This window comes from Pollachius pollachius, assembly GCF_949987615.1.
Source record: "Pollachius pollachius genome assembly, chromosome: 12".
NCBI lineage: Eukaryota > Metazoa > Chordata > Actinopteri > Gadiformes > Gadidae > Pollachius > Pollachius pollachius.
The window spans coordinates 21,236,651-21,250,641 of NC_136945.1; the positions used below are offsets into that span (position 1 = coordinate 21,236,651).

At 45.5% G+C, this 13,991-nt stretch overlaps 2 protein-coding genes across 5 annotated transcripts in view; both read right to left on the reverse strand.

The window, feature by feature from the left end:
* Positions 1-8,421, reverse strand: part of phf2 (PHD finger protein 2) — a 27,000-nt gene extending 18,579 nt beyond the window's left edge. For all 4 annotated transcript variants that reach the window (XM_079748079.1, XM_079748077.1, XM_079748078.1 and 1 more), the window contains exon 1: positions 7,876-8,421. In XM_079748079.1, the coding sequence (XP_079604205.1) occupies positions 7,876-7,976 (101 nt within the window). In that variant the 5' untranslated portion in view covers positions 7,977-8,421. The remainder of the gene's footprint in view (positions 1-7,875) is intronic.
* A 496-nt stretch (positions 8,422-8,917) lies between these two features.
* LOC307083899 (constitutive coactivator of PPAR-gamma-like protein 1 homolog) overlaps positions 8,918-13,991 on the reverse strand; it is a 23,838-nt gene continuing 18,764 nt past the window's right edge. The window contains 6 exon segments of the mRNA XM_079747928.1: positions 8,918-10,744; positions 11,972-12,068; positions 12,976-13,114; positions 13,721-13,745; positions 13,748-13,843; positions 13,845-13,934. Coding sequence (XP_079604054.1) covers positions 10,442-10,744; positions 11,972-12,068; positions 12,976-13,114; positions 13,721-13,745; positions 13,748-13,843; positions 13,845-13,934 — 750 coding nt within the window. The 3' untranslated portion in view covers positions 8,918-10,441.

The following is a 13,991-nucleotide window of genomic DNA, read 5'->3' on the forward strand; positions in this document are numbered from 1 at the left end:
AACAAATCCACATTCAATAAAAAACCCTGTGCTTGAGAAAATGAGTTGTTTGCTCAAGGGTCCACTCAGAAGGAACAGGCAGACTCTGGCCAAAAGTTGTTGTTTATTAACAAAAAGCTTTTAAACCCATTCATTATCAGACTTTTATATGGATTGATTTAGAGCTAACCTTCTATTTTGGAGCCCCTACTTCCAGCATTAGCCCCAGAATTCAACTAGTCATGGCTATGTTTTACTGCATCAATAAACCGAACCTTCGACCTCCTTGCACATCATATACCCCCTAATGTCCTCACGTTCGGATACGGCGCGACAGAGGCTAGTAAACAATAGTGCTATATCCAGACACGGGCGGCCGCTAAACACTGGCACTTTAAACCAGCCCGGGGAAATCAATAGGTTTAAATAAGTGATGAGTTTTATTCAGTCAACACCGTTCAGTCGTAGCACTGGGGGGGGGGGGGGGGGGGGGGGGGTCGCTGTGGTTTATCAGCAGATTATAGCATGGGGTTGAAAATGACAGAATAAAATATGTTAAATAAAGGGCAGAAAGAGTAAAAAAAAAGACTGTAGAGTGGGTTCCCCTCACTAAGTCCGATCGATAAGCAGCGAGGAAGCTGTCCGCTACCTTGACCGCTAACGGCTAACGCTGGCAGTTGGTTAGCAACAATGGCGGCGTTACTCGCGGTGGCAGGTCCTTCCGGAGTAAACTGTCAGAAATTCTCCTCCCTCGAAACTACTCCGCGAGGGGAGGAGAGATAGAAATTGCTGATCTGGGGAGGTTAGTGATTAGTTAACATAATTATTTTCTAAAATATGTTCAGGATAGTGCAGTGGTTAGTGTTCTGTCATCTGACATCTGCAATCACCGTTCAGTCACTTAATAATACAAAGCTGTGGATACAAGTGACTGCTCAATGACTTAATGTTAAATATAATACAGAATATTTTATACATTTGTCTCTTATAATACCATAAGTCGCATAGTATATTTCTTAGTACGGCTGGCCCGAGATGCAATAATATAACCACTTCGCCTGCCACTGTTAATGCCTTGCTCTTCCCCAAACGTCCCATCTGGGATTAATAAAATGCATCTTATATGAGAGCAATGGAGGGTCACGACCGTTAGAGGAAGAGGATATGACAACATACTAAAAACACCAATTTGAACTGACAAACAGAACCTTGTTTTTTTTTTAAAGCACGAGACTAGACATTAGCCTCGCTGTATTAAAAACGCTGCAGTAGCAGATTCCTGCCACGTGGGGACCCTGCTTCTGAAAACATGGGCGGGAGTTTCCAATGTTGTGCTTTTTTCCTCTCTGTGTGTGCGTGTGCATGTGTGCCTGCGTGTGCGTGTGCCTGCGTGCTTGCGCATAGGCGTGCACGTGTGTGTGAGAGGGGGCAGGGATATGAGCTCACTGGAGAGGAGGAGGCGGTCCGTAGAAATACTATATATGGTTGACATCTGTGGGAGACGCGTCTGGGTTCACCGCGGTGTGAACGCACCACCATCCATTTGCAAGCGATTATGATTCCGCAAAAACACATTTTGATCGTTGTCATTTGCATTCCTTAGGGACGTGATAAATCAATTGGCACTGCACTACTGTAGTTTAGAATAAATTATTCATGCACATAAACGATTTAAAATATAACTTAATTTAAGGTTATTGACTTTTCTTTATAATTTTTTTGGTACCTAATTTTCTAAATGATATACTTATGATAGCCGGGTTGATTTTATTATACCCATCTAATGTAATCTAAATGATTCGGGATATGAACTACATTTGCCTGTGGTTACACACTTATAATAAGTTATATATCGTGCTTTTTCCGGACTCTTACTTCTGAGTGTATTAAGCCCCACACACTGGGATTAGTAGTCCTCTAAGAGCATTACACCAGTCTCCCTCTCCCCGATGGCAATAATACTTTGTTGTCTTCCTCTTCCATTTATAGGCCCTGACACGAGGTCACATGCAGCCTTGTCATCGGGCTCCAGCATTAAGACCGAACACAAACGAAATCGACATCCCATAATACTTCCTCACCTCTCAAAGTCCAGCCTATGTCCTTTAACCCCTTCAGCACAGGCTCAGAGCTCACCTTAAACCTCATGCTGTTTTAGGGCCATCTGTCTATCTTATTTATAATAATATGAACCGTCATCATAATCATAACGCTTTAGATTTTAAACCCAACGCACTGAACAACAAAACGTCACGGCAACCAGGGAGTTGCCTCATGGGCGCCTGATATCTGGGCCATAGCAGCATAGATATAGGATCATAAGAGAATAGATATAGTAGCAAAAGAGCATAGATATAAGGGCATAGGAGCATAGATATAGGAGAATAGATATAGGAGCATAAGAGCATATATACAGGAGCATAGGAGCATAGATATAGAGGCATAGATATATGAGCATAAGAGCATATATATAGGGCCATAGGAGCATAGATATAGTGGCATAAGAGCATAGATATAGGAGCATAGATATAGCGCCATAGGAGCATAGATATAGGAGCATAGATATAGGAGCATAAGAGCATAGATATAGGGGCATAGGAGCATAGATATAGGTTCATAGGAGCATAGTTATAGGAGCATAAGAGAATAGATATAGGTTAATAGATATAGGTTAATAGGAGCATAGATATAAGAGCATAGGAGCATAGATATAGTCATAGGAGCATAGATATAGAGGAATAGGAGCATAGATATAGGGGCATAGGAGCATAGATATAGGATCATAGGAGCATAGATATAGGAGAATAGGAGCATAGATATAGGGGCATAGGAGCATAGATATAGGAGCATAAGAGCATAGATATAGGAGCATAGATATAGGGGCATAAGAGCATAGATATAGAAGCATAGGAGCTTATATATATGATCATAGGAGCATAGATATAGGGGCATAGGAGCATAGATATAGGAGCATAGATATAGGGGCATAGGAGCATAGATATAAGAGCATAGGAGCAGAGCAGAGAGGCCCTGGAGGAAGGAATGCTCAGCCAGTCAAGCGATGCTGCAACGGAGCTCATTACTGCCCCAGGGCCAGATGGGGCTGGAGTCAGTGGCAGGTGGCTCTACCACAACACACACTGGGACCAGCACCTCGCAGGCACCGCTGGATGGAGACGGAGGACACATGCATACCTCCGGTATGTACTAATGTACAGACGCACATGAACACACACACACTCACACACACACGCAGACACACACACAATTCAAGGATCAAACTAGACTTGGCCATGTTTTAATGCATCGTGAACTGTACCTAGTTCTAAACACACTAAACATCATGTACCCTCATGTCCTGACGTTTTGACCCGGGCGAGGTTGGCTAGTAAACACTGGCTCTTTAAACCAGCCCCCTTTAGACCTGCTGTATGCACACCCATGTACTAACATGCACACACTCATGCACACGCACAGATGTAATTTGCTGCTGATAGCAAGTGAGCCAACTGCTGACAAGGCTTCATAATAAATAGATTATAAGACATGGCATCTACAGGGCACGGTTAACGGGAACATGGTTGAGGAGTTCAAAGGGCTGGCCTCTGAACATCGTCTTTAAACCACGTGGACGTAAAGAGTTTAATTAAAGTGTAACGTCATGCCATTAGTTGTGAATAGAGCTGTTCGATCAATAGTGGTAGAGCTCGGTCGGGAGAGTTTGGCAAGACGTGCTGAAGTACGTTCGATTTCGTTCTCATTTTAATCCATGAAAGCATGACTCTGTTGGTATAGATTAACAACCACAGCACCTGCAGATTTCTGTCTGTTTATCATTACCATAGGTAGGGGGGCATCGCGTTTGTTTACATCTACCCCCTCAATGTATTTATCTGATTCGGATGTTGTTCCAGTGTTATATTTCTGTTTTTGCACGGAAAGTGCTGCACTGCACTGATTCTTCGATTGCCTGAAGTATCACTGAAATGGTACCGAGATGGTACTACGGTCCTTAGAAGATGTGATAGGGTAACCAAACTGAACATCCCACTTCACTACAGAGCGAGGGTCTGAGACAAAGGCCTGCTGCATCCGCAGGAACCAGACACTACTGGTTTCCCTATTGCTATAGCAACGGACTGTCTTCCATCCAGTGTCCCCACTATACTGTGGACCTCTATGAGCCCTTCTCTCCTGCTTATCATCTCCCTGTATTGAGATGATACAATTATTCAGTCACCGAGGAACTGCGGAAGAATATTTGACATTGTATGCTCTTGTTCTATGTTAATAATTCAAATACATTTAGATATCCCATTCTTGCCTGTGAACTTTTTTTTTTTAATTGCCATGCAGGAGATGTTACCTGCAGATGTAAGGTTTATCCCTGACTTGTCGTCATTTGAATGTCATTATATTTGAGATATTTGAGACTTTTCAAACAGTAAACTTTCGTTTCGCATTCCCTGCAGCACAAGCCCTTGACATGCCAGAAGCTTATTAAAAAGTACACCAGTGCTATTCAAAATATGGACACAAAGACAACAGAGAAACACATTCTAATATGAAGAATTAGTATGAATGGTAACACAAACTAGTTCCGGAAGGTTTTTCTAATTATGACGAAATCCGTTGCCCATAAAAACAAGTTTCCGCGTTATTAAAAAAACAAATTCTGTTGTAATGATTTCGACTCTGCCTGCCAGGTGTAGCGCCAGCCTGGAGCTATTAGCAACTCCTTGCTACACAAACACAGACAAATGCCCGTGAAGCCGGTCCGATTCATTTCTAGCCAGGAGAACACAAAGTGAACAATAAGGAGTAAACATGTAGCTTGAGAATAACAGTGGGCCTGGAATTGAACCCTGAGGCCCACCAGAATAATCCTGAGAAAGCGGTCTCAGGGGGCAAGAGCAGGATCAATCTCATGGGCCATATACCTAGCTGGGCCAATCGGGTTGTTTACCTAAGCTGTTTTCATATTTGCTGACGACCAGAAATGCTCCAAGTTTTCCTTTTCTATTGCCAGGATTGGGTGTTGGTGGTTAAACAGCCGATTAGAAGTTGATAAGGCTGTTTGTTGTGCTTAGTATATAATAATAATAACAATAATAATAATAATAATAATAATAATAATAATAATAATAAAAAAATAACATGGTGGTGGAAATTGCTAAATATCAGGATGCAGTATTTCTGTCTAAACATAATAATGTTGGATCGGGAGTTTATAAAAAAAACTAGCATTAGCACTTGTAACAGTCACATATCCCTGATTTGAATAAACTACCATTCCCATTAGGACCTCTACTCTAAAAGCCAGCGTCTTTGAAGGCACTTTGAAAGATGTGCCATCAAAGACAAAGGAAATTTACCTTTTTTCATTTACACCGTCAAATTGTATTTCCTTAGAACAGCACAGACGCTTTGTGATTGTGACATTAAATAACATGGATAACACTATTTGGCCTTCCTCGCAGACATCGCAAATCAAATCTTGAAGGAGGAATAAACTCTGATTCCTCCTCCATCCGCACTATTGTACTCAAAAACACTTCTCAACAGAGCAGCAGAAATGAGTTTGACTCAGTCTGTAAAGGTTTCAAAAAGATGTTCAGAAGTGATGGTTTCGAGGAAGAAAGGCTGTTCTCAATCACAATAAGAAGTAGAATATACACCGTGGCGTATATATACAGTATATACTACTAGGTTCTGGAACTGTCCATAATCATTGTCCTCAGTCATTATTGAACATTTGGTAGGGCCTGCCATACAAAGTAGAAAACCTAAACAAATAGGCATAGGGTGTGGCTGTGGTATTAATTCTACAGCCATATTTAAAGACATAACAAGCCAAAGGTTGGAATAGTATTAGTCATACTTATTATTAATCAGAATTGTCATTTGAAATGAAAACATACAGTAGTTCTACTATAGTTGTGATTCAGGAAAGTAACGTCTTTCACCAGCGAAACAGAAAATAACCTTTGTCTTGGCTCATATTGAAACAATATCCATAGCTCACAGCTGACACAAGTGAAGTCCATCACACTCACACCCAAAGATGGCTGCGGAATCGGATTTTTTCAACAACAACCCCACATTTTGTCTAGTGTTGTGTTATTACCAGCCTTTAAACATAAATCACCTGGATGGCTGACCTATGGGGGGGGGACTGCGGTCTCTCCATACCAGTCCTTTGGCAAACACAACCATGAAGAGCAATAAAAACGCAAACGACCGGTCGGACCTAAGATGAAGATGTCCTAGTGCATCGCTCCCCCCCCCCCCCCACCCACGTCCAGTGGTGTGTCTTCCTGTCCGTCCACCAGTTATTAACCACGTGTATGACACCACAGCTGACAGATCAGGGTTTCAAACGCTCTGGCAGCCGGCCAAAACAAAACAAAACATGGCTTAATTGAGGGAGGAATACCATTCCTTTTTAACACCGCAAATCGTTTAAATATATGATACTTCCACACCCTTATCTTTCTACTTTCAAATTACCCAAAAGTTTGTGGTCGTTATAGCTACACCGTTATAAACCATGGCATCTAGGAGGCTTGCTTTATTCCCTCCTCATGTCTCCCTCGAGATCCACCTCTTTATCAAGCAGCAGCACTACCAGAGAGCAGAAACATAACATAACATAACATAACATGACATAACACAACATAACATTACATTAGGTGGGGAAACGTGATCAATCGGCCCGTTCTGGGAGGAGGACGTCAGCTGACAGCAACCTCTGCGCCGGGGTCTGTAACAAGCTGCTGTTAACATGACGTCGTAGCAGCAGTGAGGGGTTAATGTTCGGGCGCGTAAATGCTGTCCAGCCACCCGAGAGCTTCTTCGAAAGCCCCAGATCTAGCGTTTTTCTCAATAAAATATCCACTATGCGTCCCTGTCCTCCCCCCCACCCCCCACCGCTAAACGTGCAAACGGCAGCAAAATAAACAACTCGGGTGTGTTGAACAAGGGCTCCGACACCACCTCGGTGACCGAGAACATGATCGCTCGGCTCGGATCGAGGTCCGAGAACGCGGCGGGACGGCGAGGAGCGACGGGGGGGGGGGGGGGAGGTTGAAATTAGAAGAACTAACCATCCCGTATACCCAGAATAGATTATAATCTGGTGGGATTGTCTCACTAAAACACAACAGTGCTTCGTCAGCGATCGGCCATAACATTGCATTTGAAAGCCCTTGCAGATCAAATACGAGCCGATTGTCAGCCATGGCTCCTGGCAGACCGGACCAGCTGGTCCCCACTGAGCTGAGGAGACGGGAGTCGTGATTTAATACCGAATAATAACGACTCTCTCTATCTCTCCCTCCATGGCCGGAGCACGACGGCACAATGTGAGCGTTTTGCACATAACACGGCGTGCAGAGCGGCTATAAAGGGCGAAGGACGGAGCGATAGGCAGCGAGGAGCACCGCGGAAGATCCCTCGCTTCGGCGTCTCAGACACCCGCCGCTGCTTTACAACAATGATAGTCGACCGCTCCGAGTTACCCGGGACGCACACGCACACACACACACACACACACACACACACACACACACACACACACACAACACACATCACATCAACACACAAACACAACACACACCAACACCATGGTTTATATTCGACACGACTACTAGATAATGATCGGCGGTGTTTGGTTTGTATTTATGTTTGGTGTTATTCGTTCGAAAAATGTCCCAGCCCCGGAGAGCCTCCTCGGGTGACTCCGCCTTCTTCTCCGAGCGGCCTGGCTGCTCTCTCGGAGCGGGTCCGAATGGAGACGAGCCACGGCGCCACAAAGCTGTCAAACGCATAAAGAGCCCCGCCACAAAACACAACGCAAATGCGCACAAAATGTGGAGATGAACACGGCGCCCTTACCTTCCGTGGAACCAGTCCTTGCAGGCGTCGCACTCGATCATAAACTGGGTTACGTCGTACGGTAATCTGCAGATGCAATACACTGGTGGTACAGTCGCCATGTTCAATTCACAACTACGTCGGATGGACGGGGGGCAGCGGCGGCAGGAACCGTCCTGCAACAATGTACAATATGATTCCCCAGATCCCGGCCAGTCCCGCTGGACATGGATCTAATCCCGCGTCTCCACCGCGGCGTCCATGCTGCAAAGCCCAACGTTATCTCGCAGAATCGCTACAGCCCGCGTGGTTCCCTGAAATGCATTACGCCTGATTCCGCGCACTGGGCAACACCGAGACACCGTGCAGAAAGCAGACGAAAAGGTATCCTTGCATGGTAGAAATGTTACGTCAGCAGCGACCGAGACACAAAAAAGTCGTCCTCCTCAAATCAGATGAATGAATCTTGTCAACATTGCAGCTTTTCTCCGCGGGTCTCCCTCCAGCGAGGGGGGCTGTGTTCGACCGGGGGACCGACGCGCTCTCTCCGCTCCGAGCAGCACACTCTGAAATCGCAGTGTTTGATATTCTGGCAGCCCGGGTGTAATGCGAGTGTAATGCGAGTGTACTGTCGGGCTGTGCGACACAACACGGTGTCAGCCAGTGGCCGTGGTCGCATCGGGCTCCATCCGTTACCACACGCACGGATAATTTACCACCATGCGTTTTACAACATGGACATGGAACTGGATCAAATGTTTATTTAAGCATTTATGACGTTTTAGGTTATTATTATTTTTTATTTCCAGAAGGCGGCGGGTATTTTTTTCCAGTTATTGTTTCGGCAGCTATTCTATTATTATAAAAGGGTAATTATTTTCTCTTAATCACAGCATTATAATCCAATGGATTAATTTGGAGTAATTTCCCATTAATAGGCCAATTATTAAAGGGCAACATCCAAACGGTAATCCAATGACAAATAAAAAAAAGCAACTACTATTATACTAAAAGAATAGACTTTTATTAAGCATTTTAAGTTGCATTGCCTTCAAATACACCACATCACAATCCATCAACATTCAAGCCAACCCGACAGTTCATTCTTAAAACAAACTCAACGAGAGTAGTATAAACCTCAAATCAACGTACATAAAAGGTGACTTATGCAGCTCTGGGTGGGGGCGGGGAGTGTGTACATCATATTTATGATCATAAGTAACATGAGAAAAGCTCAGGGTAGTTGAAATCTATATTCACTAGTTAAGAAGAATGACTGAAAAAGAAGAAAACAAATCTTAAAATTGATAAACTGCTAAACTCTTATTGGGAAGGTCAAGCAACTTATTCCAGCTACATTAAAAGGGGTGACATTTGTATTATTGTTAATATATATATTTTTTTTACCAGATATCCGACAAACGCATCAAACAGCAAAAGAGAACATGTATACTATGGGTACGATTGGGTAGATACGATTCTTGCGTTCTTTAGTTAATTAAATGCAACAGAGACCAATACCACAAACGAAAATAAGACCCCGTCGTCAACAGACCCAAGGGCGTAGGAACCGGGGGGGACGGAGGGGACGTGTCCCCTCCAATATCGGAGACAGGCGCATTTGTCCCACCTAAAAATTATACCGCATCTGTCAGGTTTTGCCGATATGTATCCCCCCCAACCTCATTCCTACGCCCCTGAACAGACCCAACAGGTAACTCTTTTTTTAAATGGATTATATTTCAATAGTATTTGTGTTTTTGTCAATGGCCACAGTCGTCGTACCGAGGAATGGGAACAACATGCACAACATCTATACACGTCTTAACCTAGGTACCATGCAACGGTTTGGAGAGACGCAGCGCGACGCACGACGCTTCAGCACAGCCACGACCCGTCTGCTCGCTCCTGTACCGGGACCCGAGCGGTTGGTGCTGAATACTATCTCTTCCCCCCCCCTGCTGTTGCTTGTAAATTTGACTTGAAGCTGGAAATACTAAAAAAAGTCCATCCGAGCTCCATTGATGCAATGCTGCGCCTTCGAACTCAAACCGGTGTTAATGGCTTCTGAGGATGTTTTTTTTTTCTGTTGTAAATATTGGATTTTAATTTGGCATCAAGCGGCTGCACAGACAACATGAGATCTGTTCGGAATGCGGAGACAAGGAGCCAAATACTGAATAACAAGTGTTTTTAGTTATCTCATCCCTAGTGAAAGAAAAAGGTTTTCCTAAACTCAAAAGCTTCTGGAAGCTTCCCCTATGCTTGGAATTAAAAGGAAGTGGTCTCTCGTCATGTTAGCATTACCGCGCATTCACCTCCGCGGCGGTGGTGGTGAACTGTCCGAACGCCGCCATAACAAACGCCGCCATAACAAACGCCACCATAACAAACGCCGCCATAACAAACGCCTGTAAACGAGTCGTGTTCGCTGAGAGGGAAACGCGGAAAGGCCGTCCTGTTTTCCCGTTAGTTTTGTTTTCTGACAAAGGAATAAATGTGCATTAACTGTTAGGCTTCTCTACATCGTTCTCCGAACACGCGACACAACCGCTCACATCCGTCACCCTCTCTAGAAAAATAGGCTTTACTCTTCCGACGCCCGCACCGTTTCCATGGCGCCGGCCGCGTCGACGGCTAGTGCAACAGGAAGGTAAGGGTTAGCCACGATGACACACGACTTGGCGTCGGGACCGCTGAAGGCACTTCCTGGTAGGATGGCGTCCGCCTCGCCGTTCAAGTGCACCGACTTCCTGTCCTCCTCCTCCACGCCGTTCTCCACGCCGTGACCTTTGACTTCCACGTGACCCGCCTTCTTCTTCACCTCTTCTGGCTTGCTCTTCTTCCTGGCCTTCCCGTCCAGGGCGGAGACATGGGGGGGTTTAGGACCCTGGGGAGACGGACCAGAGAGGGCGGGCGGAGGAATTTAACTATGGAATGTTTACCAAGAGAAAAACGGTTCAGTCTAACAAGGCTAGAGAGTGGGAGGGTTGGTTTTGAAGTACGCTTAAGGACAGAGAGCTCAGCCGGAAGACAAACGTTCAGTGTGTCCTTCAGACAATAAGGAATTAACTTAAATAAGTAGAGAAACGAAGGGCTGTGGTGGAGAAGGGAACTGGTTTGGTGGTATGCAGCCATAACACTGTAACTCGACATAGCAGGAGAGAACTCCTGCAAGGTGCTCAAGATGATTCAACATCTTCATTACAAGTTGGATCAATGACGAATCGTTTTTTCCACCAGAACTTAACATGCATATTCACAATAAGAGGATAATGACAGTTCTACTGTGTAGAGGACTATTAAAAAAAGTCATGTTTTTATGATAGTTATTCTAGTTTATAGCACACTGCTGAATTTTATCTCCTTTTTTGTGATGCAGCGTTAAAACCCATTAACAATTATTAACTATGCAGTTGAATACCGCAAATAAAACATAAAACCTACTGAACCTCTGTTCAGATTCTGAAGGTTTTTTGTCCAGCTTTGTAATACTTTGTAATACTTTACTTCTATATTTGTGGAGTCTGCTCTGATATGGACTGAACGCTCTGACTGTCCTCAGCATCAGTCTTAGGCCTCATCAAGTAAGATGTCCCTAGGTACCGTAATTAGATCCAGGCTGATATGTCGGTTGGCCGATTATATAGGTCGATATTGGCCTATCACAGATATATCGTATCTCTGATTGACGATATGCGCCGATATAAAAACCAATGGTGGCAATTTATTAACGTAATCACCTCTTTATGAATCCTCCCCATAAACACTCCCGACACTCCCAGTTTAACATCATGATCTGTGGGAAGGTCAGTGGCTCCTCCCCCTACAGCTCATTTGATCATTATGTGATCCAATGATATCTTATGATCCTGACGTGATGTCGCTGTGGCCCGAAGCATTGCTGGAGGCCGAGCAGCAAACCCCAAGGAGTTGCTCCAACCCCAAAGCTACCACAATATATATTTATATAAAATAAAGGCCGATATATCTATATATTGTATATCGGCCGATATAATGAAATCTGTAATCTGTTACTCCTTAATATCGGTATTGGCCCCATAATGTCCATTATGGGTCGGGCTCTGACCGGTGTGCATACAGGTGTGTGACGTACCAGGAATGCTGGGTGGCCCTTGAGAGTGAGACTGTGGTAGCGGGGCCCCCGACCGAAGGCCCTGATGACCGGGGTGGAGATCACCCCTCTGAGACGGCTGCAGGAGGGGGAGACAGAGGGGGAGGTCATCCATCCAGTACATAGATGGGGGGGGGTTACACAAGAGCATGATCGTTATAGAGGGGTTAACTATGAGACAGAAAGGGAGAGAGAGAGAGAGAGAGAGAGAGAGAGAGAGAGAGAGAGAGAGAGAGAGAGAGAGAGAGAGACACACACACACACACACAAAGTAATGGAGAGAGAGACACAAAGTAATGGAGAGAGAGACACACAAAGTAATGGAGAGAGACACAAAGTAATGGAGAGAGACACAGAGAGAGAGTAAGGGAGAGAGATATATTGTAATAAAGAGAAAGAGACATTGTAAGGAGAGAAACATATTAATGGAGAGAGAGAGACGAAGAGTTATGGAGAGAGAGAGACAGAGAGTAATGGAGAGAGAGAGAGACAGAGAGTAATGGAGAGAGAGAGAGACAGAGAGTAATGGAGAGAGAGAGAGACAGAGAGTAATGGAGAGAGAGACAGAGAGTAATGGAGAGAGAGAGACAGAGAGTAATGGGGAGAGAGAGAGACAGAGTAATGGAGAGAGAGACAGAGAGTAATGGAGAGAGAGAGAGACAGAGAGTAATGGAGAGAGAGAGAGTAATGGAGAGAGAGAGAGAGTAATGGCGAGAGAGAGAGAGAGAGTAATCGAGAGAGAGAGAGAGAGAGAGAGAGAGAGAAACACAGAGTCATGGAGCGACAGAGTGAGAGCAAGAGAGGGAGAGAGAGCAGTATGACTTTTTTCGATGCACCTGAAGTTGAATTGAAATTGAGAGGGAGACAGCAACGAGAGAGAGAGAGAGAGAGAGAGAGAGAGAGAGAGAGAGAGAGATCTTAGAAAAGAGAGCGCATGAGAGCGCGCTAAAGAAGAGACGGCAGCCGAAGGACGGCCGGGCTCGTACCCGCGGTGGGCTCCGCCCACAGACACCACCTGGATGGGGAAGCCCCTGTGGCCCCGCCCCCTGTGGCTGCCCGCCCACTGGCCCACCACCGTGCCTGCGATCTCCAGCTTCCCCCCGGAGGAGGAGACCGCCTGCAGTCCTGGGGAGACGGTCACATTTCAAAATAAAAGCTCCTTCAAATCTGTTCCAATTGTTCCGTGGCCTTCGTGAGCCACAGCGGTGCGTCTAGACACGGTGATTATGATGTGTGTGAGTCATCGCTTATACACACAGTCGCAGCTGATGGCTTCATTACAGGTAATTCCAGTTGTTATTGCATCCATACAGAGCACGGCTGTCCCCCTGATGTATTCGCCACGGTACACTTGATGCACCGGGTGAATATCAACTAATACGGTTAATGCAGTTCGAGTACTTCTCACTGGTAATACGATTACGTCCCATTAACTTAACTTCGGTATCGTATTTCACCAACACTATCTCCGCAAAACATTACCTTGATTGATTAATAATTCAATGATGAACCATAACTGAACATCTAACGAAACTTATTGTAAGTCGCTTTGGATAAAAGCGTCTGCTAAATGCCCAAAATGTAAATGTAAATGTAAATGAAACGCGAGTCTGAACACTGGCCCTTACAGTTACTGAGGGAATGTTTCTGTTCAGACCCACTGAACCCTGACCCCCACTCTGGGTGACCTTTGACCTTTGACCCCAGCGCCCGGGCACCGCTCCCACTCACCGGACACACACGACCCGCGCCCGGCCCGGGGGGCATCTTGGGGGGAGGGGGGTAGAAGGCGCCGGCGGGGGGGAAGAAGGGCATTACGTGGGGGTGAGGAGGGGGAGGGAGGGGAGGCGGGGCGAGGGAAGGCCATGTGGTGCGGCGGGCGGGAGAAGCTGAGGCCCTCCAGGATGCTCTGACGCATCTTCTCCACCTTACCGGCAAGCTCCGCCTGGGGCGAGAGACCATCGGTTAGAGAGAGAGAGAGAGAGAGAGAGAGAGAGAGAGA